Below are 25,209 nucleotides of genomic sequence, written 5' to 3' on the forward strand. Positions count from 1 at the left end.
CTTCCAGGAGCGTAGTAATTACTCCAAAAATTCATTTTTCAGACAAAATATTTTAAGTATGATATTTTAGAAATATTTTAATCTATCAACTGTACGAATAAAAATATTTTAACTATTGAATATTTAATTTTATTCTTTAATTAAACATGAAAATTTTCTCTTTAGTATACTTCTAGAAATTTATTGAGTACGAATCGAAAGATTTTATATTTCTACGCATATTATTTATTGAATAAGAAAAAATATATTTGGTAAAAAATAAATAGAAATAGTTTAATAAATTTTAGTTAAATCAGTGATATTGAATCTTTAATTTTAGTAATTGTTTTTCTATAATTTTTTTGTTTACAAAAAAAATGGGAATTTCCAATTTTTTTTTTTGTAATAATAATTGGTGTATTTTCAGATGTTATTATCATAACGAAAAAATAATTTTTAGAGCATTTGTTATAAACAAAAGGAAAGGGCACTATAAACTCTATGTATGACTATGAATCTCGTAAATTTGCACGTTGTCTGATTGGTTAGTGACATTAAATGGGAGAGGAAGAAATTACCCATGAAGCACTACGACTAACCATAAATGAATTGTAGGGAAACTTCCCCTCTACCACCACTATTTCGTTCTTCTTCTTTTGGCAGCCGAGCAGTTCGGACGTAAAGTGCTTTTTGACTCGGAGTTTAATCTTATTTTTCAAACACAGTTACAATTTCCTAGTGTTCAAAATATTTATTCATTTAAATACTAAAAAAAACTATTTTAATCAAAATGGCCAATGAGGAAAACAAGGATTTCACCGACGATATTGCGGATCAAGGTTTCCAGCAAAACGGCGAGGGCGGCGGCGGTGATGCCACTGAAAATGGTGGTAGTGTAGAATCACAAGAAGACAGGTAAATTTTTTTCCAATCATAACATTAATTTTTTTTCTTGATCAAAATATACTATATTTGAACCATCGCGATTTTTAAGACGCCCGCGATATTATATTTTTCATAATATCTAAAGGGAAAAAAAATCATTTGTGACTCATGAACGAAATGGCGTTTGTTCCGGCACGTTTTGGGGGACTAAACTTTTAATAATCCATTTCCATCTTATTCGCGAAGCATTCTTTTTTGATGAAATCGCGGGCGTCATTTATCGTTTTCGTACCCTTTAGCTCGGACCACGTGTATTTTGCGTTAGAGAAATTTTTTTACATTCTTTTCAAGCCAATAAATGTGGAAACGCCGGTCATGAAAAGCATCATGAGAAACCTTGTTTAAAAAGCGAAAATGGCGGCCAATGAATTTCACATAATCGATTTTCTTAACTTAATTTTACTGTATTTAAGATTTACATGGTAAAATTTGTAATTTTAGTGTTAAAATTGAAAATTTTTTTTTATATTACAATTATTGATTTAGTATGTGATCCGGAAATTGTTGATATTTTTTTATCAGCTATTGCGTTGTTAATATGTATTGTGTATGATGTAAAGTTTTACTATGTGTATTTTTTATTTCATGATGTCACGTTTTTTTTCAAGGAAATCAGTTTTATAATGTACGTAACGATGAACTTGAACTCAGAATTTTTGTTGAAAATAGAGAAAAAAAGAAGTTTAATCTTTGTTTGTCTTAAGTTCTGAATTACGAAATATAAAATTAGAGAATAATGGTTTTTTGTAAAAAAAAAAAAACTTGTAGATTAATCGATTTTTCAGCAAATTAGGAACTCGACGTGGATTCTTTGACGCTGGCCAAAACTAATAACATTTTGTAAATAATTGAATATCTTATCAGTTTAAATGAATTTCGAATTTTTCCTTTTTTTTATATTATATTTTTAACAGCTTTGGATTTTTTAGAAAATTTCTAGTTCCGAGATATCGATATTTTTGGAATTTGGGTAAGCATTAGATTCTAATTTTTGTAGAAATTGTAAAAATTTGGGTAAGTTCAAGATTTCAAATTTTTTTGAAATTTATTTTAATATTTTTACATTGGCCACGTGTTTTCGCTTTTAAACTCGTTTATAAATTTTGCAATTTTAGCTTCTAATCGAAAATTATTATATAGAAAATTCGCGCTAATTTTAAAATTAAAAGAAAAAAAACCGGCTTTCCACATTCTTTAATAATAAAATAAGATTTGACTGACGTGTGGCATGTTATTAAATTAAGTTTAAGGTAAATCTTAAATTACTGACTAGAATTATTTTCAATTAAATGTAATTGTCTTGTAATAATTGATTTTTGTAAAGTTAAATTTGTATAAATAAAATAAAGTTTTCCTCACTTCCACTCTGTTCCCAAAAAAGAAATAATTGTTCATTTTGTTTTTTGACAAAAAGAAAAGTTTAATTTTGCCATCGAAGATTTTATATACATATAAAATGTAACGCATCAATAATTAAATTTTGTAATTGTACTTTGTGTATAGAATTTTGAAAAAAAGCTTTAAAGTTTATGTAATTTGGCCAGCCAAAGACTTTCTTCTCTTCCAACATTGCTACTGAATTTTGGTTGGCCATTTTTAATTAACATCGGGCTAAAAAAAACTATAGACTGCTTGCCTGGAAAGTGTGAAAATGATAATTTGAAGCCATACGAATTTCAAAAAAAAAATATATTAAAAAAATTATTGTTCGAAGTCAACGTCAATATTTCAAGTCCTTCGTGTTTCGTCATGGCGCAAACACTGGAAGTCGAGTCAATTGTCAGATCGTTCAATCTCTTGCACAGACCTGCTACATCACGCGTAGAGTCAAATTCTGATTCCAATTGTCAATGCAATTTGGGCATGACCAAAAGCACAGTCACTAGGGCTAAATCCGATTAAAAGTTTTGATAAAGTCGGACACTGCCATTTAACCCAATTTATGTGGCTTGGTCTGCAGGTGTCAATCGACCCATGTGTGTGAAAATGGTGGGCGACTCGCAACTGGCTGAGATCCAATCTACAACTGAAAATCAACAAGAGACTGGTGCCTACGGTATTTATCTCACCAGCCCTAGACGATAAATTTTGAAAAAGATCAATAATAATAATAATATCTCCAATACAAATAGCGACTATCACACTTGACAGAAACGTGAGAAATATTTAAACACGTTTTTATGATTGAGGCTATGAAATTGTATTACGAGAGATTAACTATATATAATTTGATGATTGAGAAAGATGAAAATTTGTTTAAAACAGATTTTAAAAAAAAAGATTTTCTTTTAATAAAAAAAAACGAAAAAAACAAATTATCTTAAAGCTATCAAAAGAAACTCGATTCTCGCGATAATTTTTTAGCTTTTCGATAAATTAATAAAGATGTCTTCTACCTAAAATGTTAAAAAAAATCTTTGGGCCAATCTGCAGTCAATATTCACAACTTGGAAAAATAAAAATTAACTTTTTTTTTTTTGCTCGTAATTGTCTTTAGGCGGCAGCTGTTTGTCAACGTTAAAAATTTTTTGCTCTTAATTTCTTTTTATCGTTTAATTTGGGAATTTTTTTCTTTTTTGTTGTACTGGACACACACAAATGCGCACACTTAAATTATTTCTCGTCAGTGTGCATACATTTTTGGGAATTTTGCCTTTTTGTAAAATTGTAAATTTGATCTTTCACATGGCAGACAAACACTTATACACACGAAACACGCCTTTCTTTTAATACTCATCATAACCAGGAGTTCATCCGAACGGTATGAAATTACTATTTCTACTAATACTAATTCTACGAATTTGTTTTTTGTCTCAATGATCTTGTAAGCAAAAAAAAAATGTCTTCGCTGCAAAGTTTACTTTTATTCTATATTCAAAATTTGTATATTTAGGTTTTTTTTTAATCTTTCTTTTACCTATTTTCAATAAATAGTCTAAGTGAAATTGAAATTGAAATTAAATTTGTCAAAAGAAAAAAAAAACTCAAATTGCTTTGCAGGTTGGCTGAACAAGGAATTTAAGATAAAAATTTGAGTTTTACCGAAATAATTAAAAAAAAGAAAAGAGTAAAGCGTAAATTTTAAAGTTAACCAGGTGGTAGCTGGTTGTGGTCATAATTTTACTTTGTAATTAAATTTTCAAATAATTGGTTTTTTAACCACCTGTTATTTATATATATTATATATGAAATTTTTTTTTACTTTTTATTGCAGATAATTTTTTATGCACAGTTGCAGAACATTTGAGAATTTGCCGTCATCAGAAGCCTCATTTATAATAAATTGTATTTTAATTAATTAAAGCGTTTAAAATAATTTACTATTTTTTCTTTATAAAAAGTTCACTTTTTCATAAATAGAATAAGTTAGGAATTTATTAAATTCAATTTCGTCGATTTAAACTAATAGTGTAATTTTTTTCTGTCCAATTTAGAAAGTTGTTCGTTGGTGCACTTAGTTGGGAAACAACAGACAGTGAGTATTTTCATTTAATTATTTAAATAAGTCAAAAAAAAACATTAAAAAGATCAATTGTCAAGAGTCGAAAATTTTTTAAAAATTTTAAAGATTAAAAAATTTGTAAAAATTAGAATAAAATTTTTTTGTTTTTGAAATCTGTTTGCAAACATTCGCAATGATGTTAATTTCCTTAGGACACCTTCAGACAACAGAATGGCACTGTTGTATGAGACTACTAAATTTGTTTTTTACTGAGCATTTAGAAAAGAAAAAAAAGTTCGTTATTTTGTACTATCAGAGACTATAAAACTGATTCTTTTTTTTCAGAGGAACTCCGCGAATACTTCAGTAAATTTGGAGACATTGAAAGTATTAATGTGAAGACTGACCCCAACACTGGCAGATCCCGAGGTTTTGCCTTCATCGTCTTCACGAAAGCAGAATCACTCGACAAGGTAAATAAAACTTTTCGAATAATTATTCATTAAAATCTAATTATCAATTAAAATTGAAAATTGAATAAAATTAAATTGAAATAAGAAATTAAATTAAAATGATGTTACATGAAAGTCAGTTCTGCTACTGAGTGGAAGTGAAGACAAATCTTTCTCTGAAGCTTTTTTTACATAAATAAAAAAAGAATTACTATTACTTGCACTTGAATTCATTTATCTAATTATTTCCCTAAATTTCAGATTATGTCAGCTGGCGATCATGTTATCAATAGCAAGAAAGTAGATCCCAAAAAAGCAAAGGCACGACATGGAAAAATCTTTGTTGGCGGTCTCTCTACAGAACTCTCTGACGATGACATCAAATCCTTCTTCGGTCAATTTGGAAATGTGAGTATCAACACGAATTTTTTTAAGACCAATTTGATAGATTTTTTTCAGAAATAATTGGAAGTTTTTTAATTCAAGCAAAATAAATCAATTTGCTTTCAATAATAAATCAATTTACAAATAAATTAAAATTTTCATTCTATATTAAAAATATAATTTGATTAGAAACGAAAGGGTTAGTCAATTTTCTTTTGCAATGATGTTAATTTCCTTAGGACACCTTCAGACAACAGAATGGCACTGTTGCATGAGACCATTAAGAACTTACTGAGCAATAAATTTTTTTTTTTTTTAAATACAATTTGAATTTAAATTTTCTCTTCGATACTAAAGATTGAAATTTTCTTTCCAGATTGTCGAAGTTGAAATGCCATTCGACAAGACAAAGAACCAAAGGAAAGGGTTCTGCTTTATCACATTCGACTCTGAGCAAGTCATCAATCAATTGTTGAAGACACCTAAGCAAAACATCAACGGCAAGGAAGTTGATGTGAAGAAAGCGACACCCAAACCTGATGGAATTGGAATGATGCGCGGAGGAATGGTTCGAGGTGGACGTGGTGGACCAAGAGGTGCCCGAGGTGGACGTGGAGGATTCCAAGGTGGATGGCAAGGCGGTTATGGAACTGGTTTCGGAAGTGGATATGGAGCAAGTGGCGGCTACAGTACCGGATATGATGGCTACTCTGGTGGCTATGATTACTACGGAGGTGGTGGGTACGGTGGCTACGGAGGCTACGACTACACTGGTTACGGTAAACTTTCATAACTTTCTCAGAAGACCTTAAATATAATAATTATATTCAAAAAACAAATTGAAAATCAATTTTTAAATTTATCAATTAAGTTAAAAAACCGATTACGATAATTATGATAATTGAGAATTAATAATTAATAATTTTTCTTTGCCTCTATGTGATTTTAATGTCATTTAACATTGCTAGAGAATCAGTTGAATTTCAAGTTTCATGTAAGAATTATTATTTCTCTCAATATTGAACATTGACATAATCCTTGTTATCCTAATTCCATAACCAATTTTCACTTGAATGCAGTGCTTTGGTAATTTTTATAATCGTGCTGTAATTTTATCGTTTCCAATCTTTAATATTTTTTATAATCTTATAATTGGGAACATTTTTTCGAATAATTGGAAACGTTGTTACAGCACGTTTATATTAATTCTATTATGAGAACTCTTGACTAATTTTAATTGAATGAAAAGCATACTCAAAAATGGGGATTTTCTTTGGAAAGAATTTTCTCAACGAAAAAATGGAGAAATTTTTGAAAATTTAAACATTGGATTTTTCTTTCTTTGCTCTTTTTTCTATTTTTTTATCTCAACCTATAAACATACTGTGTATGTTGCTAAAAATCAAATTTTGCAAATTTATTTCTCTTTTATCCGTGTCCTATCTTCTTTCAAAATTTTTATGACAATTTTATTACTTTTGAATTTTACGTAAGTGATGAAAGTGATGAAATTACTATGAAAATAATTAATGGTTTCTAAAAAAAAAAAAAAACCTACGAACAAGCCACTTGAATTTAATTCTTTAAATTAATTTAGAGAAAAAGGATTTAAATTACTTTTTAGAATTAGATTCGCAATATTCTTGCGTGATTTATTTAATTAGCCATGTGTTCCATGAATCACAGATGGTTATGGCTATGGCAGTGGTAATTACGATGGTGGCTACTCGAGCGGGCGTGGTGGTGCACGCGGTAAAGGTACGCAATAGCGTTCCTTGTGTTTTTCTCTTAATGTCCTTATCTAGTAGATGTTTTTAAAACTTCCCACCTTATTCCATAAAAAAATTAAATTAAGTACTTTGCATTAATAATTTATCAGAACTGGTAATTTTTTAAAACTACTTTTTAATTTAAGATTAAAATGAATTTTTCAATTTCTATATTAATTTTAAATAGAACAAAAAAAATTGAAATTATATTGTTTCTTAAAAATATATGGAAAAAATTGCCAAGTTTTACCAACAAAAGTATTTTAAGTTTGTAAATTCTGAAGCAAATGACTATTCATATTCTTTGATTTTTAATTATCTACAAATTTCGAACGTTCAAATAAACGAAATATTTGTTATTATGAATATTTTCATAAATTACTGACTGCAATAAAAATTAGAAAATTAATTTTTTACATTAGACTTCAGAATTTTTTTTATAGTAACGCAAAATTGTATTAAATTTTTTTTTTTAAATTTGAACAAGTAAATAAATTTTGTTCATTTGAACATTTTGAAGAATTTTAGGAACATTTTTTAATTTAATTTCTAGAAAATAAATTTTCTGTTTGTTTATAAAATTATTTCAGAAATCGGAAAAAATTTATTCGATTCAAAATTGTACCGTAGAAATTAATTTTTATTTTTAGCATAAAAGTAATTTATATTTTCAACAATTATTATCTATTTGAATTTGTCATTTGTTTCAAACTACAAACTTTGAGTTTAAAATTCTTTAAATGTTCTGAATAGTTGAAATTAAAACATTGTGTTTTTAAATTATTGTAATTTTTATCAGCAATTTTTAATTATCTTAAATTGTGAAAAGTTAATTTTAAATCAATTAAAATTCAATTAATAATTTTAATTAATTGAAATTGAATTAATAATAATTAATTAATTTACATTAAAGTAGAACTACATTTTGAAAATGCAATTTTTTGATTTAATTTAATTAACCGTAATTGCTTGTTTATCAATTCCTTCTAAACGAAACTAACACACCGGTTGTTTGTATTTCCTGCACGATTCACATAAAAAAAACAATCCCTTCCTACAGTTTAAAAAAATATATCAAAAAGCTACACACTAGTAATGAATAAAGAAGAAGGGCTGTTTAAGCGGAATGCAGCCTACAGCTTACTACCTTAGCCTGTAGCCTCTAAATAGAATTAGCATAAATTAAGAGTATGCCATTTTTGATTCGTGTCTACAGCACTCGCTTTTACAGTAGAATATGTTTTTCTTGTATTTTATAGTATCACGAAACAAAAATTTCTAATTATTAATGAACGTTAGTTTTGTAATTTAAGTTAATTTTCTGTTAATTATAATTAGATTAATAATTTAAAGGAAGATTGGGGGTGGGTTCAAATTGTTTTGAACTAACGGAAAATTGGGGGTGTGTTTCAGGAGGCTCAGGCTTCGGCGGAAAGCAGAGGGGTGGTGGCAGAGGGAACGCAAGGCACCAACCCTATTAATGGAAATCCCTTATTACACGACCGCAATGCATTTCGCATTGTAACCGGTGAGTTTCCTTAATCTTCCTAAATGTCAATGTTTTTTTCGTACCTTGATATCTTTATTTTTTTTTTGAAATGTAATAAAGAGGCGCAAAATTTCTTTATTACAGTTTTTTTTTAAATACGAGAAAATTTAATTTTTTTTTCCTATTTGCATCTATTTGTTGTTCGTTTGATTTGGTGGCTGTAAGTTTGTTTTTTTAAATATTCATAAAAAAAACTGCTCCTCATTATTTATCCTAATCTAATGATTCTATTACCCAAAACCATATCTCTCATCCCATCCTTAATAAATTCAATTTAATACACATTTAGTAATGTTTAAATGGATATTTTATTCGAATTTTTAATTTTGAAAATTTTAATTAATGGGTCTGAAGATAAAGTTTTGGATGCTTATGGTAATATATGAGTCTAAAATGTTTATTTCTTTTTTTATTTCAGGTTCCATGCCCTTCAATAAACCTCATAAATCGTCTAATCATCATTCCATGAAAAACCATCGCTCTCAAGCAAATGTACAAGGTAGACCGTCACAGAGCAACTACAATCAAGACATGCAAGAATACCAGGAGTAACTTTCATTTCATAATTGGCCTAAGATCGATTAGCTAGACGGATCTGTGTAAATTCATAAAAATTCGAAAAAAAAAACTTTTTTTTTGTCCCTCGCTTATAAACTCTTTCTTTTCTTTTGTACAGACTGTAAATGTAAACTTTGCACTGTCAAGTGAATTTTTTTGAAACTTGTTTTCAAAGGTATTAAACTTTTTATGTTTTTTTGATTAAAAAATTATAACCCTCTTTTTCATTCGAGATTCGTTTAAATGTCATCTCAGCTCTCCTGGTTTTGTACAGACAACAATGGCAATTTGAAAACAAGTCAGCTGGCTGGCGTCTACACGTATAGCATTGATCCTATTTTAACGATAAGATAATTTTAATTTTGTCTATACATCTAACTTAAGAAACTACGATAGGATAGCGAAGTAAGTAAGGCAATGTTACTTTTACATGAAAATTAAGTCAATGCAAAGTCACAGTTGTCCAATGTTTATAAAAAAAAGAACTACGCCATCTTATCTAGCTCGAAAAAAAAGAGATTATTGCTTTCATATGAATAAGAATAGGATTAAACTCCTTTAGTGTATATAAATAACCTTTACGATTTCTCGAAATATTGGCCTTTAATAATTAAAAAGTAAAAAAAAAACTCGGTGTTTAGTATTTTGTAATTGTTTCCGTCGAAATTTTGCAAAAGTGAGTTAAGGCCTTTAATTTGTTTTAATTTCAATGTCAATATTTGATTCTGATTTGAAAAAAAGTTGTTTCAACTAGTCTTCCAATTAGAAAGTTTTATAATTAAAGATTTAAAAAAAATAATTGTTAAAACATTTTCGGGTCTTAACGGTTCTTTTTCCTTTTTTTTTGTTTAAGTTGACACTGAATAAATGTAATGCCCTTTTTCGTATTATGCGCAAACTTGGAAAGACTGTTTTTTATTTTATGGCTAAACATGAAATTTAGACAGTGGAATGTCTAACTTGATTCGAGCCTTAGGAATTTGTAAATTGTAAAAATGCATCGGGTGAAAATGTCACTGGCAACTATTTAAATACATAAAGTGATGCATTGTAAAAATGTTGTTCTTCATTTCTCGCCCTCACTTTTTAGTCTTTAGAAATTGCAATAATTTTCTTATTAAATAAATCCTTTATAAGGATTCGATATTAAACATTATTCGCATTAAATTAAAATAATTTTACCTTGTACCTTATAATTTTTTTGCTGGGATGAATTCCTCCTGTCTTCAATTTGTAATCCATAAAATATTTCGGTATTTTCACAAGATTCACAATACACAATAAGAATTTCACAAACTTAAGTTTAATTTCACTTTTCACTTTGTTCCAAAATAAACCACTTGATATTTTATAAAAAACCATTTTTTAACTTAAAAATTAGTAACAATTTGATCACTCGCGTTAAATTATACGAATCAAGTTAATTTTTTTTTATTCATGAAAATTACTAGGTATTACTTTGGGAGGACATTTTCCCGCCAATTTGTGCCCCTTAGAGATTTTCCATATTTTACAAATTTCCGAATATTTTTTTATTCCTTTTTCAAAATTTTAACCATACTTTCGGTATTTTCGATTCCCACATTGAAATTACGTTAAATTTGACTAAAATTTTCGAAAAAATATACTTTTCTTGTGTAAAAGTAGCATTTTCGAAACGATGCAACCCGTTGTACATGTAACTTTTTTTTACTCAATTATAACGGAAAAAAAATTGAGATTAGTATAAAAAGATGATGAGAATCAAATACCGGAACTCGCGTTAAAGAATGACAATGAAAAATCGGAAGGGAATTCTCTAATTATTGTTAAAAATTAATCAAAAATAATCCACTTTGGGAAATCACGTTCCCGCCAACCGTTTTGCACACACTTTCACTAATCGAACATTTTTTCATGAAATCATGATTTATTTTGTAAAATTATTATTGCACTTTAAGTATTTTTAGCCACGGAGTCGAAATTGAAGGGATTTTGATAAAAAATTTTGTAATAAATATACTTTTTTGGTTTAAAATGCTGGGAGCTCGCGACATGAACGTTCGAACCGTTGACGAACGGGACAAATTACTGGTTATAACAGTGCAGCCAACTGAAGGTTTACAAATTTTCTGCTTTTAGTAAATCGTTTTAAAAAATATTATTATAAGTTTAAATACAATAAATATAATATAAAGAGACGAGTAGATTAATAAAAATTTATGATATTCAATTATTTTCTATAAAAATTAGCAATAGATCAATTTTTTTAAACTTTTACTTTAGGGATAATGTTACGTTGGTATTACTGAATCTATAGTTACGATATTTACGTAAGCACGTAAGGCACGTTAAGTATTAAAAAGGACATTTTTGTACAGAATATAATTAGATTTGTTTAATTAATTATTGTTGCAATTAACCATAAGTAGGGAAAATATTCTAAAATAAAAATTTCTATTTTAACAAGTGTGATTTACATGAAACTGCATAAATTTTCAAATTGTGAAAATTGGATAACAAGATGGCACTAGTGTCGAAAATTTAGTTGTCTGTTCACTGTTCTCAATGACCGGCTCCTTTTTGGCGTAGGTTCCGTGCATGTGCTGACACCACGGGTGCATCAAGGATTCGCACACCGAACTGTTTTTATAATTAAACGTTTATTGTGAATTGTTATTACTCGCAAAAATTTTCCTTTCTTTTTCTCAACATTCTCAACTATCGATTACTGAAGTGAGCATTGTGGCGTGATAGTGTTCCAAAGGTGAGTTTTCTAGAACGTAAAGAGATCGGCTTGCCGATGCTTTTCCTTAGAACTTCTAGGAGGGAAAGCAATGGAGAAGACGATGATCCTCTCAAATTCATAAAATTGTCATTCAATGCTTCCTCTCAATGTCCTTGAATCGCGATCCTTTCACCGAAAATTTATCAATACCTCTCGGTTTACTGTATTCTCTCATCCCTTTTTTGATTTAATTTCTATACCGGATGAATATCTCTATACCTTTACCGTGTCCGAATCAGAAAAATCGCCATGCTTGATCCATACAACCGGGCAGCCCCCCTCACCTTCGGCCTCGATAACGCTTCGATGCTTTAAATTATTCAAAATTTTCTATTTCATCTCAAAGGTATTTAATGTTTTCCATTCAATCCCAATGCATTTCATTGTAATATTCATTTTCATCTTTCTTTGTCAATGAGCAGGTGTAGAATTTAGATGATTTTTGAGAAAAAGTAATTGTGCGTCGCCAATCGTACACGCGCCTCTCCTTTGTGAATTCTCATTTGCTTTCGGAAATTATTTTTCTAGAATCAGTTTAAAAAAAAAAGGAGAAAAGAATCGCATATTTTCTTATAGTGTAATTTTGGGTGGAATTCAGTGACAAATGTTTTAATGAGATCTTCGATTTTATTCTAGAAATTACTTATTAGTTTATTAATATTATTTTATTATTATTTAATGTTTTATGAAGAATTTGTTGATGTTGGTTAGTTTCAATATTCAAAAAATACCTTTTTTGTAGTTTTATTAGATTCGAATTCGCTTAGGTAATTTTCGAAAATTTCTATGACTTGAATGACTCATTCACTTTCATAATAAGAAAAAGTCATTATTTTGTTCTCTGACTTCTGTGATTGACATAAATAAATAAAACGTAAATTTTAGTTTAATTGGAAATGTTTAAATACTGCTAAGAAACTTTATTTTCGATGCTTTAAAAAATAGTATAGAATTCAATGGACGAAGTTTAGATTATTAAAATTATTTCATACATTGTGTAATTGATTCTATTTTGAGTATTAATTTTGTTTTCTTTTCAATTTTTCAGACATCTGCCTTAATAATTTTAAGACTGCTATTTTGTGATTTTTGCAAAAAGTTAATTTAGAAACTAAAAAACACAAGTCGAAAGACAACACACAGCGCATTTTTAAAATAATAATTCGAGAAGAGTAGAAGCAAATCAGCAGTAAAAAAAGGAAATGGTCATGGAGGCATCTCCTTCACCGCAATGTGTCGGTCGTGAGTTCGTCCGACAATACTACACTTTACTGAATAAAGCCCCGAATCATTTACACAGGTACAAATTAATAATTTTCTTTTATATTTCTTTTTGTATTTTCTTTTATATATTTTAAATTTAAAAAGTTTGTACTTAATTTAAATTTGATTATTTAGGTTTTATAACACAACATCATCATTCGTTCACGGAGGTCTTGATCAAACAAATAAGGAAACGAAACCAGCAATTGGTCAGAAGCAAATTCATCAAAAAATCCAGCAACTGAACTTTCGAGATTGCCACGCTAAGATTACCCAGGTTGATTCGCAGGCAACTCTCGGCAGTGGTGTAGTTGTTCAGGTAAAAATCTTTCTTGTGAACAATTACAGGGCTCGAAGTAGGTCCGTAACTTTGCTTCAAGTCCGTAAAAGTCCGTTTTTTTTTGAAAAAAAGGTCCGTAAAGTCCGTAATTTGATTCAAAAAGGATGAAAAGTTCATAAATTGTACGATATAATTTGGAGAATTTTAGAGAAATTACAAATGATTGCAGAAATTCAATTATTTTTAAAAGTAATAAAATTCTTCGCGAATTCAATTATTTTCTAAAGTAATAAAATTCAATTATTTTCAAAAATTTTAATAAAATCCATTGCAAATTTTGAATTATTTTCAAAAGTTATAATATTCTTCGCAAAAATTAAATATTGTTCAATATCTACTGTTTTCATAAAATTTACCAAAAGTATTTAATTATTAAAAAAAAAAATTTAATAAAATTCTACAAAAACTTTTAATTATTTTCAAAAAATAATAAAAATTTCACAAGAATCTCATTAATAACAAATTTTTTTTATAAATTTCTTCGCAATCATTCAACTATTTTCATAATTAATAAAATTTTTACCGGGATTCAATTATTTTCGTAAATAATAAAATTCTTTTTAGGAATTCAATTATTTGCAATAGAATTTTAATCGAATTCCTCGAAAAAATTCTTAAAAATTTTATTAAAATTCGTCCAAAGAATTTAATTATTTAAAAATTTGTTGATAAAATTTTTAATAGGAATTGAATTCCAAGAAACATTTAATTATTTAATAAATTATTTATTTTTCTATTTAAATAATTGAATTCTGGTAGAATATTCTAATAAAAATTGATCTTCATTTCATAAAAATGAATTTCAGTTAAAATTTTAGATAATAATTGAATATTTAAAAGCAATATAGCGTGAATTTGAAAAAAATAATTGAATTTTGTAATTAATTTTTTTGAAAAAGTTTAATTGAGTTTTTTTAATATTATTTTTAGTTTCTATTTTCTAATACTTATTTAATTAAAGAATTTACGAATAATTGAAATTTCGTAAAATTGAATATTGTAAAGAAATGAATTTGAAAGTCCGTATTTTTAAATACTTTCACTGCTTCGAGCCCTGCAATTAAGAAAAATAGAGAAAAATGTTCCTTTTAGAGAAATAAAAAAACTCGGAAATTATTTTTAGGTTTCCGGAGAGCTATCGAACGCTGGCCAACCGATGCGTCGTTTTACTCAAACATTCGTTCTCGGAGCTCAAGCACCGAAAAAGTACTACGTGCATAATGACATTTTTCGATATCAAGACTTTGGTTATTCGGATGAGGAGGAAGGCGAGTCAGAAGTCGTTGAGGGTGCATTGATCGAAGTTACCGAACGTGAAGGCGAAGAGGGTGTTCGCTCTGAACCGGAGGAGGAGGAACAACAAAGTCAACCTCAACAAATTACGGCACCAATTTCCGGCTCTGAACAACATACCGTTATTCTCACTCAACCACCAATTGCAACTGGACAACCTCTTTATTATCCACCACCGCCACCACAACACGTAAGACTTCTTTCTTTTTTTTGCTACGTATTTAAAAAAATTTTCTAAAATATATTTTTTTAAATGTATTTTTCAATTTTATGAATGATGAAATTTTTCCAGGTGATGCCACCAGTGATGAATGGTTCGGTGACTGACGACAGTTCCTTGATTGGTCAACAACAAGCATCTCTTCCTCTGTCTCAGCAACCGGTTCAAGCGCAACAACCACAATATGTTGAGCCCGTGGTGCAGGAGCAATTCTCACAGGAAACAGAGACAACATCAACAACAGAAGCACAACAAGTCACTGAAGACGAACATTCCCAATCCGCTGAGAGTCTCGAACCAACTGAGACAGCTTGTTTGAGACCAACTGCCGAAATTGGTCAAGACAGTACATTGGCATCACCGGCCAACACCAGCAACAGTGGACCGAAAACTTATGCCAATTTGGTCAAGTCCTGTCCAAGTTCACAGGCAACTCTCACAAATACCCAACCGCCAAAAATCTCCATGTCGCCAGTGAGTGTTTTTTTAACCTTTAGAAAACTAATTTTTATTATGTGGCGCGCTTCCAAGAAAGATAAACAAATAATTTTATTAAATAGTTGTAGAATTTATCACTCGGTAAAAGATAATATAAAATATCAAGAAAATTATCAATTCTCCAAGTCAACTAATTTGACAAATATTTGACTTGGAGGATTGATAATTTTCTTGATATTTTAAATAATTTTATTGTTATTTTTTTACTTTAAATTTGCAAAGGTTGCTTTCAACCGAGCGCGTCACTTATTACCAAAGGGATCTCGTATTCAATACACTTTTTTCTCTTTTTCCCCTTTTTTAATTCCCTTAAATTAAGAAAATCTCCTAAAACACCTAAAAATATTCATATTCTTCCCTTTTCTCAATTTTTTTTAGAGAAAAACTTACAAAAAATGCCATTTTTTGTAAGTTGGAAAATTTTTTAAATTACACGGAAAAAAATAATTCAACGAGTTTTGCGGAATGTTCTAGACTAGCGAATAAAGATATTTACGAAAGGGATTTTTGTACAATGTACCGAAAAATACAGGGTAAACTTCAGAATTTATAGAAAGAATATTTAACATTTCTGAAGTTTATTCTGTATTTTTTTTTTAAATAAAAATGAGGTGAATTATTTTTTTTCGTCTATGTTGCAAAAAAAAATTTCTCCCTTTTGCAAACTTGAGACGAATTTAAGTTTTTGAAATTTAAAAATTTTTCTATATATGTATTTTCTTGGACGTTTTTATATTTAAAAATCTGTTTATATTATTTTCTTGGAGTTTTTAAACTTAAAAATCTATTTATATTATTTTCTTGGAGTTTTTAAACTTAAAAATCTATATTTATATTATTTTCTTGAAGTTTAGAAATTTAAAAAACATTTTATTAAAATTTACTCTAAAAAAATGTTTAATAGTAAATTTGACTATTTCCACAATTAATATATTTTATGAAATTTTTTTAAATATTCTTCAAAATGTAGTAAAATTTATCATTGAAAATTATTATTTTCAGAGTAAATTTTACTATTTCTGAAGAAGATTTTTCTAATTTTTATAAAGAAAAAATTTCTATTTTTTCGGAAATAGTAAAACTTATTTTGGAAATAAGAATTTGTAATAGTAAATTTTTTACTTATTTTAGAGGAAATTTTATAAAGTTCGAAGTATATTTTTCTCATTTTTATTAAAATTTACTTCTATTATGCAATTTACTATGGAAATAACTATTTTTAACAACAAATTTTATAATATCCATAGTTTATTTTTGTTTTAAATTTTGACTATTTTGGAAGAAATTATGTCAAGTTTGAGATATATTTTACTAATTTTTATTAAAATTGATTTCTATTATAAAATTGACTCTGAAAAAAAAAGATTTTCAATAGCAAATTTTACTATTTGCACAATTTATTTTTGTATTAATTTTTTCTCAGTTTTCTTGGAATGCAGTACAATTTGTTATTAAAAATTCTTATTTTTACAGTAAATTTTACTACTTCTGAAAAAGATTTCTCTAATTTTTATAAAGAAATTTTCTTCCGAAATAGTAAAAATTATTTCAGAAATAAGAATTTTAAATAGTAAATTTTTTACTATTTATGAGGAAATTCTATCAAGTCCGACGTGAATTTTATTAATTTTTATTAGAATTTACTTTAGAAATAACGATTTTTTACAAGAAATTTTACAATATCCACTGTTAAATTTTGTATTAAAATTGTTCGAATTCTTCTAACGTAATACAATTTGTTTATTAAAAATCATTATTCCAGTGTTAATTTTACTACTTCTAAAGTAAATTTTTTTAATTTTTGAAAATAAATTTTCTTTGGAAATATTAAAAATTATTCTAGAAATAACAATTTTGTATAGTAAATGTTTTACTATTTTTAGAGTGAAGTTTCCGAAGTCTAATAAATTTTATTAATTTTTACTGAAATTTACTTCGGACAATAAAAAAATTTACGCTGGAAATTAAAAATTTCAATAGCAAATTTTACTATTTCTACAATTAATTTTGGTATAGAAATGTTTTAAATTTTTTCAAATCTTCTACAATTTGTCAATAAAAATTATTATTTTCTGAGTAAATTTTACTACTTCTGAAGTAAATATTTCTAATTTTTATAAAGAAATTTTCTTCAGGAATAGTAAAAGTTATTGTGAAAATAATAATTTTTATGTAGTAGTAAATTTTCTACTACTTTTGGAGGAATTTTTACGAAGTCCGAATTTACTTTTTTCTAATTTTTACTGAAATTTACTTCGGAGATAGTAACATAGAATTTTATGGACTAGACTACGGAGAAGGTTTCAAAAATGGATAAAAGTAAAGGAGAAAAAAATTTTAAAAAGCCAATAATTATGAACAAAAATTGATCAAAAAAGTCGGATTTGAAAAAGCCACTTTTTAAAAATAAAAATCCCCCTTTTTAGCTAGTGACAAAATCACTGTGATCTCTATTATTGCTGTAATTATAATTGCAAAAGGCTATAATCAGATTTTAAATGAGAAAATTCTTTAAATTTAGCCACCCATGTCGAGTATAAAAGTGGAAGAAAAATCACCACTTCATCCATCAAATTCTGGTCCCTCTTTGACTTCGAATACAAATGTGTCTAGCAGTCAACAACAACCTCATCGAGTGAATGCTAACCAACAACAATCGTTACATCAACCACAACAACAACGACCACCACGCAGTGGTCCTATGCAACGAGGTATTATTTTTAATCAATATTTAATTTTTAATCCCATCTTTTGGTAATTTGTAAATTTAAACTAAAAATTTGAATATTTTATTATAATTAAGTGATTTTAAGCTGAACATTTAATATTATTTTAATAGTCAGCGATTTTAGAACTGAAAACGTGTTTTTAACAAAAATAAAAAAAAGGTAAATTTTCAGACGGAGATCGTCGTAGCGGTGGCAGACCAAATCAATTTACGGACGCTCATCAACTCTTCCTGGGCAATGTGCCCCATCATGCGACTGAATTTGATCTTCGTCAATTGTTTGAACGCTATGGCAAAGTCGCTGAATTACGTGTTCACAGCAAGGCAAACGACAGGAGTAAAGGACCACAGGGTGCAAATAGCGCTGTACGCGTGCCCAATTATGGTTTCATTACCTTTGAAGATTCAACCGTTGTCGCTAAAGTATTGAACGATCTTGTAAGTTTTATTCCTTTATTTCCCTTCTATTTCATTGAAACTCTTGTTATCTATTTTTAAAATTAAATCCTCACCGACACATCGTACTTTCATTTTATAAACAAGGAAAGCACAATTCTAGGTCGAGGAAGATCAAATGTGACAGTCTCCACTTTGGGTTGCGTTATTTAGCAACGGCCAAAACTAAATCCCTGTCAACATTTCATTTTCAAAATGTAAATTAAATATCTAAACTCGCATTTTATTATTATAAATACGGAATAATACCGAAAGACTAAATTCAATTTATATTTACTTTAATAATTAAATAAGTTGCTCTTATAATAGAAAATTTTTTTATTGTAGAAAATTTGGAATATTTCTATAATTTAACTTCAATTTTTCAAATTCTATGATTATTTTTCGATTTATAAAATTGAAAAAAATTATATTTATTTGTAAATTGATTATTTTAGCCGATCTTCTTCCCCGATGAGAATGGACAGATTAAATTAAATGTCGAAGAGAAGAAAATCAAGACTAGCAGGATGTCGATGGAAGGCAGTGGAAGGTCTAATCCAGTGGATAATATGCGTTCAATGGGTGGACAACAACAACGTGGACCTGGTAATAATAATTTATATATTATAAAAAGAAAATATCGAGAATTTACCTCACCGACACAACGCTTTTTTTCATCTTTCTCTGAATTAGCGTTTCACGGTTGAGGTATAACAAAGACAGTCTCCACTTTGATTTGCGTTATCTAGCAATTATCAAAACTAAATCCCTGTCGACATAATTTTTTATTAAAAAAAAAAAAAAAGAATTGCTTTGATTTTTTTATCAATTTATTTATTATTTATTATAACGATGAAAGGTATCTTAGAAGTAAATCATAAGTTAAAAACTAATTTTTTGGTTTTGTTTTAAAAAATAGCTTTCGAAAAATAGGAAAAAAGAATATGAATCACAGTTCCATTTGTCACCTAATCTCCTTTTTTTCCATTTTTATCTTCTTAAATTAATAAAATCCCCTAAAGTATAATATTTTAATAATTTCTGTTAAAATTTACTATTTTCAATGTTAATTTTTGTATAAAATTTTTTTTAAATTTTCCTTGAATATATTACATTTAGCTATTAGAAATTATTATTTTTAAAGTAAATTTTGCTACTTCTCAAGTAGATTTTTCTAATTTAAAAAAAAAATTCCTTCGGAAATAGCAAAAGTTCTTCTATTATAAAATTTACTCTAGAAATAACGATTTTTAATAGTAAATCCAAAGTAGTGCAATATTTATACAAATTTTTAATTCCAAAGTAAAATTTACTGCTTCTAAAGTAAATTTTTCTAATTTTTAAAAATAAATTTTCTTTGGAAATATTAAACATTATTCTACAAATAACAATTTTGAATAGTAAATGTTTTATTATTTTTAGAGGAAATTTTACCAAGTTTGAAATAAATTTTATTAATTTTTACTGAAATTTACTTTGGACATTAAAAAAAATTTACTCTGGAAATTAAAATTGTCGATAGCAAAATTTATTATTTTCGTAATTAATTTTTAAATCAAAATGTTTAAACATTTTTTCAAACGTATATGAACTTGTCAATAAAAATTCTTATTTTCACAGTAAATTTTACTACTTCTGAAGTAGATTTTTCAAATTTTTCTAAAGAAATTTTCTTCCGAAATAGCAAGAGTTATTGTGGAAATAAAAATTTTTAATTAAAAATTTTTTACTAACTGGAGGAAACTTTACCAAGACCAAAGTAAATTAAAATTAAAAAAAAATAAAATAAAATAAAATTTTTTTAAATTGTTATTTCACTGTAAAATGATTTGTTATTAAAATTTTTTAATTTCAAAGTAAATTTTACTATTTGTAAAGTAAATTTTTCTAATTTTTCTAAATAAATTTCCTTTGGAAACAGTAAAAGTTATTCTGAAAATAATAATTTTTAATAGTAAATTTTTTACTACTTTAGAGGAATTTTTACGAAGTCCTAAGTAAATTTTACTTTTTTTTATTAAAATTTATTTATTTTGAAATAAATTTTACTAATTTTTATTAAAATTTACTTCTATTATAAAATTTACTCTTAAAAAAAAAAAAACTGATTTCACTGACAACAATAAAATTTTTTGCTTTTAAGGTTCCTTTCTTCGGAACTCATCATTTTTTTCAATTCATAAATTTAATTTTATTTGTATCTATGTATATTTGTTTGGCTTTTATTGTGACAGCAAATGGATTTTTTCCAGGAGGTTTAGGCGGAATGAGAGGTGGATCACGGGGCGGACCACGTGGAAGTTATTCTCGTGGTGGTGATGGAGGTCGAACTGGCGGTGGCATGAGACAGCCGGGAAATCCAAACAATTCAAATTACGCAAACCGACGCTAAACATCCTGATGACATGCTTCGACTTCTTGGAAAAAAAAAATATCAGCGGTACCTAATCACCAAAACAACATTCTGTCAATATACTTAGAGAAAAAGAAACTAAATAATCTTATTGCGATTTGCGAGACGAAACAATTCTCTCATACACAAAACAATTTCTTCTACGTAAATCGAGTGCCACAATTTTATGGAGATTTCTCCTTTTTGTCAATTTTTCGAAATAACAAAAGTAAAAAACAAGAGAGAATGAATTTTTTCGTCCGTTTCGTCTCGCATTTCGTAAACGGATCGCGGCAATAACAGACCACGGTACAAATACCGTTCTCTTTTTAATTTTTATTATCAAAAGAAAAAAGAAAAAAAAACTCCAGCAAACTTTGCTGTCTTTAAAAGTCAGCTGATCCATTTTCTTTTCTTTTTGGACTGTTTCACTAAACTAGAAAACAATTTATTCAATCTTATAGTGATTGATTAATTGAGCTCTTCAGGAGAAAAAGAGACGGAGTGAAACGACTGATAAATTGGTCGCAGAGAAAAAGACAACTCAATCCATACTTTTCATATTTCACATTTTTTTCACAAACTGTCGATCGACAGGTTTTCGATCTTCAGAATGTACCTCAATCCTACAACTGCAGCTGGACTCTAGCAGTAATAAATTCATTTCTTTTTTATATATATATATATCATTATTTGTCTTGCTTTTTTTCTGATTTGGACTTTTTAAATCTACGTCTCTTTTTTTCTTCGAAATTTACGTTCAATATAGTTTGAAAAAAAAGAAAACTTTCTTTTGTATTTTTGGCCTTGTCGATTGAAACATCGAAAAAAAACAAATGTTTTTTTTAAAGTCTGTTTTATCTGTGCCTACTTAGAAACCATTGGCAAATTCGGCGTCGATTTATTTGTTAACTAATATTTAATATCGTAATTTCGTACTATCGACGCCCGTGAAAAATTTTCATTGAATAATTTTCACAAAAAAAAAGAAAAAACACACACACATATACACAAACGGCTACGGTATTCATAAATTTCACGCCGCTCAATATCTTAAAAGAAAAATTTATTGATACCGATCCTGTTTTTGTTTTAGACTAGATAGAAATAGACTTATTAATTTCTAATGGACTTGCTTGAATTAAAAATTCAAACACGATTTACATGTACAACATTTTTTTCCATCGACGAATAATTTATAAACGTACTTTTTATTCATTAAAAGAAAATATGTTGTTCTTGTTTTTCTCGTATAAGATAATTTTTTGTGGTGAATTATTGGTCGAGATGGGATTTTTTTTTTAATCGCGATAATTGACATTTTTTTAAAGAATAACGAATTTCAAAGTTTATATACAAAGTAAATTGTGTGTATCATTTTTTTTGATTAAGCGATACACGAAACTGACAATAGTTAATTATTTCTAACTGAACATTTTAATGTTTGTTTTTTTGCAATTTTAGTGGCAAATTTTCTAGTCATTTTTTTTTTTTTTAATAAACTTAATAATAATTTCGTTATTTAGCGATTCGATGTATTTTTTAAATGAAGAAAATTTCGACCAATAAAATCACTGTTCGTTTAAACCATTGAAATGACATATTTTAAAAGTAAATAAATAGTCTAATTTTTAAGGCAGTTCATCTCTGAAAATAAATAATTTTGTCCAATGTTGATATTGGGAAAAATTTCAACAAAAAAAAAAGTTCTTTTTATTTATTTCTTTTTCATTGTTGCGTCAGTTCTTTTCTCAGTGCAAATAAATTTATACAAAAAAAATATACTTTTAATTTGTTTTTTTTTAATATGAAATTCTAAACATTTTTTCATGTTTTCGAAACTATTTTATAAGTTTAAATAATTTTGTTATTTTTAAATTAATTGAATTATTAAATATTTCGTAGGTAATATTTAAATTTTTTGATTAATTTGGACTATTATGAGTATTATGAGTATTTTTAATAAATTGAAAATTGTGATGACAATCTTAAAAAAAATTAATTATTTAGTAATTTTAATTTGTAGAAAGTATTAAAAGTTAAAAGTTTATCAATTATAGTGTTAATAATTTTTAAATATGAAATTAAATTATTCAAATTTGAGTACAAATTCTTAGGAACTTTTATAGAATTATTTTTTTTTGACAGTATCGACAATATCGGGTGAACTGTCTTTTAAGAAATTAGACTAATTTAATGTAAGCTTTAACTATAAAATGTTCGTCTCTCGGTGGATCATTTTTTTTTTTTTTTTTGAAAAGCAGGGGAGTCAAAAAGTCTGACTTTTCGTCTCTGTAATTTTTCTATAAACAAATATAGGTGCTTAAAGTAAATTTTTTAAAATTAGAAAATAAAAAAAGGAAAAAAGAACAGAAAGTACACAAACGCTTTGACGGAAATTGAAATTGGTTTCTAAGAGAAGCCAAAGTGAGTTTCGCTTGTTTGAAAAGAGAGAGAGAGAAAAAAAAAAAAACAGCGACTAAAGAGCATCACGCTGTGATTTCAAGTCTAAATAAGTTTGGACTATCGAGAGGCGTTTCTTTTTCTTACTGACCCTGGAGACTAATAGTCTGTACTAAACTTCTATATTATAGTTTGTAATAATGGAATATGTTGTGTCACTACAACCAGGTTGTGACTTTTTTTTCTAGAATGTATTTTAAAAACCCTTTTTTTCTTTTTTTTATGTTAGAGAAAGAAATTTTTAAAAAAATGCTCATTTTTATGAAAATATGCTTCATTTTTTTTTTAATTTAAATAAAGTCACAACTTGGAAGTAGTTATATATAAATATATTTAATGAACGTTTTCGCATCGTATGGAGTATTTTTTTTTTGTGCACATCTTTCTGACAATTCTTGTTAAAAAAAAAACGCTTCTCTTGATACTTTATATTATATATAAATATATACGAATAGTTGCCAGATCTATGTACGCTTAATTAATTGATTTTTGTTACAAATAGAGAGCGAGAGTGAGAGAATGAGAGCGCAAGTATCATAGGTCTAAGGCTTACTTTATTGTCAGCTGTTAAGTTTAATTTTTTTAATTTTTAATTTTTTTTTTTTTTTGTAAATTGTTTTTGTTTATTTTTAGAAAACTCGCGTATATATCGTTCATTGATGAATATTTAAATTCTCGAAGAACAATAGATTTGTGTGTACATTTTTTCAAATCGATCTCAATGATTGGATAAAAGAAATGACGTTTTTGTAGAATTTGTTTTACTATTATTATTATTAATATTATTATTATTATTATTATTAATATTATTATTTTTAATATTATTCTTATTTTGTTTTTATTATTTGTATTAAATTTTAGTAAAACTATTTTGTTTTATTCAATGAATTTAAAAAATATCGGTTTATTAAAAAGAAAAATAAGTGCACAAAAATCTAATGCAAAGAAATTCTGTGAATAGATTTGCATTTACAATTTAATTTCATTTTTTTTCTAACTTTTAGGAGAAAAAAAAATCTTTTCTAGAACTTTAGTTGGATTAATGAATGGAGGATTGGGGAAAAATGGGAAGAATGGAATTATGGAAAACGCTTATCTTTTACTAGTCGGAAGAGAGGTGCAAAAGTTTTTCAATTAAAATAAATTTAAGGGGGGTTTTGATGAAAATAAAGAGAAAAATTATAATCCTGCGATGCGAAATCGTCGACTACAAGAAAAGATAAAAAAAAAAACTCAGTAAATTTTTAGTGTGAATGTTTTCTTTTTTAAGTGACTATTAAGTAATATCTCTTAAAAATAATAATTATAATATTAACTATATGAACGAAAGCAACAGGAAAAAGAAACACAAATAATGGATAATGATTATTATTAGAACAATTATTAAATTAGAGAATGACGATAATTAAGTTGTGAATTTTTGTAGCATACATTTTTAATTTTTGTGTACAACCGTGGACAACGTTACTGCGATAAAAAAAAAATATAATGTTAAAGTAAAAAAAGAAGAAAAAAAAAACATGAAAGAAACCGACATACGTCAAATGTATTGTAACTTTTTGCATTTAGTATAATATATCTACCTTATTACAACCCGTAATTAAATTCTCTCATTTTACAAGACAACCGGGTCCCCCATTTTTCTGATGTGCCAAGTTTTTGTTTTTAAATCCCTTTTTTAACTTCTAATCATTAATTTATTACGAATTTTCTTTTCACAATTTTTATA

General features: G+C 27.2%; 2 protein-coding genes across 6 annotated transcripts; both read left to right on the forward strand.

Moving 5' to 3' along the window:
* The first annotated feature begins 611 nt into the window (after window positions 1-611).
* On the forward strand, window positions 612-10,135 carry LOC122506249 (RNA-binding protein squid-like). Of its 4 annotated transcripts, XM_043618327.1 has the most exons (8): window positions 612-894; window positions 4,359-4,399; window positions 4,712-4,839; window positions 5,080-5,226; window positions 5,579-5,981; window positions 6,889-6,960; window positions 8,385-8,499; window positions 8,939-9,134. In XM_043618327.1, exons 1-7 carry the CDS (start codon window positions 770-772, stop codon window positions 8,450-8,452), a joined length of 984 nt encoding a protein of 327 aa, XP_043474262.1. In that variant the 5' UTR covers window positions 612-769; the 3' UTR covers window positions 8,453-8,499; window positions 8,939-9,134. The 4 variants fall into 4 exon arrangements, with proteins under 4 accessions (XP_043474262.1, XP_043474263.1, XP_043474264.1 ...); XM_043618330.1 differs by lacking the exon at window positions 6,889-6,960 and having other exon boundaries at window positions 615-894; XM_043618328.1 differs by lacking the exons at window positions 6,889-6,960; window positions 8,385-8,499 and having other exon boundaries at window positions 613-894; window positions 8,939-10,135.
* Window positions 10,136-11,625: 1,490 nt separating this feature from the next.
* Window positions 11,626-25,080, forward strand: LOC122506241 (ras GTPase-activating protein-binding protein 1). Of its 2 annotated transcripts, none has more exons than XM_043618317.1 (9): window positions 11,626-11,824; window positions 12,894-13,145; window positions 13,244-13,427; window positions 14,572-14,931; window positions 15,034-15,435; window positions 17,981-18,170; window positions 18,348-18,625; window positions 19,081-19,231; window positions 20,878-25,080. In XM_043618317.1, the coding sequence occupies exons 2-9, from the start codon at window positions 13,048-13,050 to the stop codon at window positions 21,015-21,017; spliced, it is 1,803 nt and encodes a 600-aa protein (XP_043474252.1). In that variant the 5' UTR covers window positions 11,626-11,824; window positions 12,894-13,047; the 3' UTR covers window positions 21,018-25,080. The 2 variants fall into 2 exon arrangements, with proteins under 2 accessions (XP_043474252.1, XP_043474253.1); XM_043618318.1 differs by having other exon boundaries at window positions 11,627-11,824; window positions 18,360-18,625.
* Window positions 25,081-25,209: the final 129 nt, after the last annotated feature.

This window comes from Leptopilina heterotoma, unplaced genomic scaffold (assembly GCF_015476425.1).
Source record: "Leptopilina heterotoma isolate Lh14 unplaced genomic scaffold, ASM1547642v1 Lhet_4, whole genome shotgun sequence".
NCBI lineage: Eukaryota > Metazoa > Arthropoda > Insecta > Hymenoptera > Figitidae > Leptopilina > Leptopilina heterotoma.

What these genes read in the sequence shown, in the direction of transcription:
- LOC122506249 (XM_043618327.1), top strand. Translation starts at nt 770, where the DNA reads ATGGCCAATGAGGAAAACAAGGATTTCACCGACGATATTGCGGATCAA. An exon ending in TAGTTGGGAAACAACAGACA is followed by an intron (nt 4,400 to 4,711) that starts GTGAGTATTTTC and finishes CTTTTTTTTCAG; the next exon opens with AGGAACTCCGCGAATACTTC. An exon ending in TCTTCGGTCAATTTGGAAAT is followed by an intron (nt 5,227 to 5,578) that starts GTGAGTATCAAC and finishes TTTTCTTTCCAG; the next exon opens with ATTGTCGAAGTTGAAATGCC.
- LOC122506241 (XM_043618317.1), top strand. Translation starts at nt 13,048, where the DNA reads ATGGTCATGGAGGCATCTCCTTCACCGCAATGTGTCGGTCGTGAGTTC. An exon ending in GCAGTGGTGTAGTTGTTCAG is followed by an intron (nt 13,428 to 14,571) that starts GTAAAAATCTTT and finishes AATTATTTTTAG; the next exon opens with GTTTCCGGAGAGCTATCGAA. An exon ending in CACCACCGCCACCACAACAC is followed by an intron (nt 14,932 to 15,033) that starts GTAAGACTTCTT and finishes AAATTTTTCCAG; the next exon opens with GTGATGCCACCAGTGATGAA.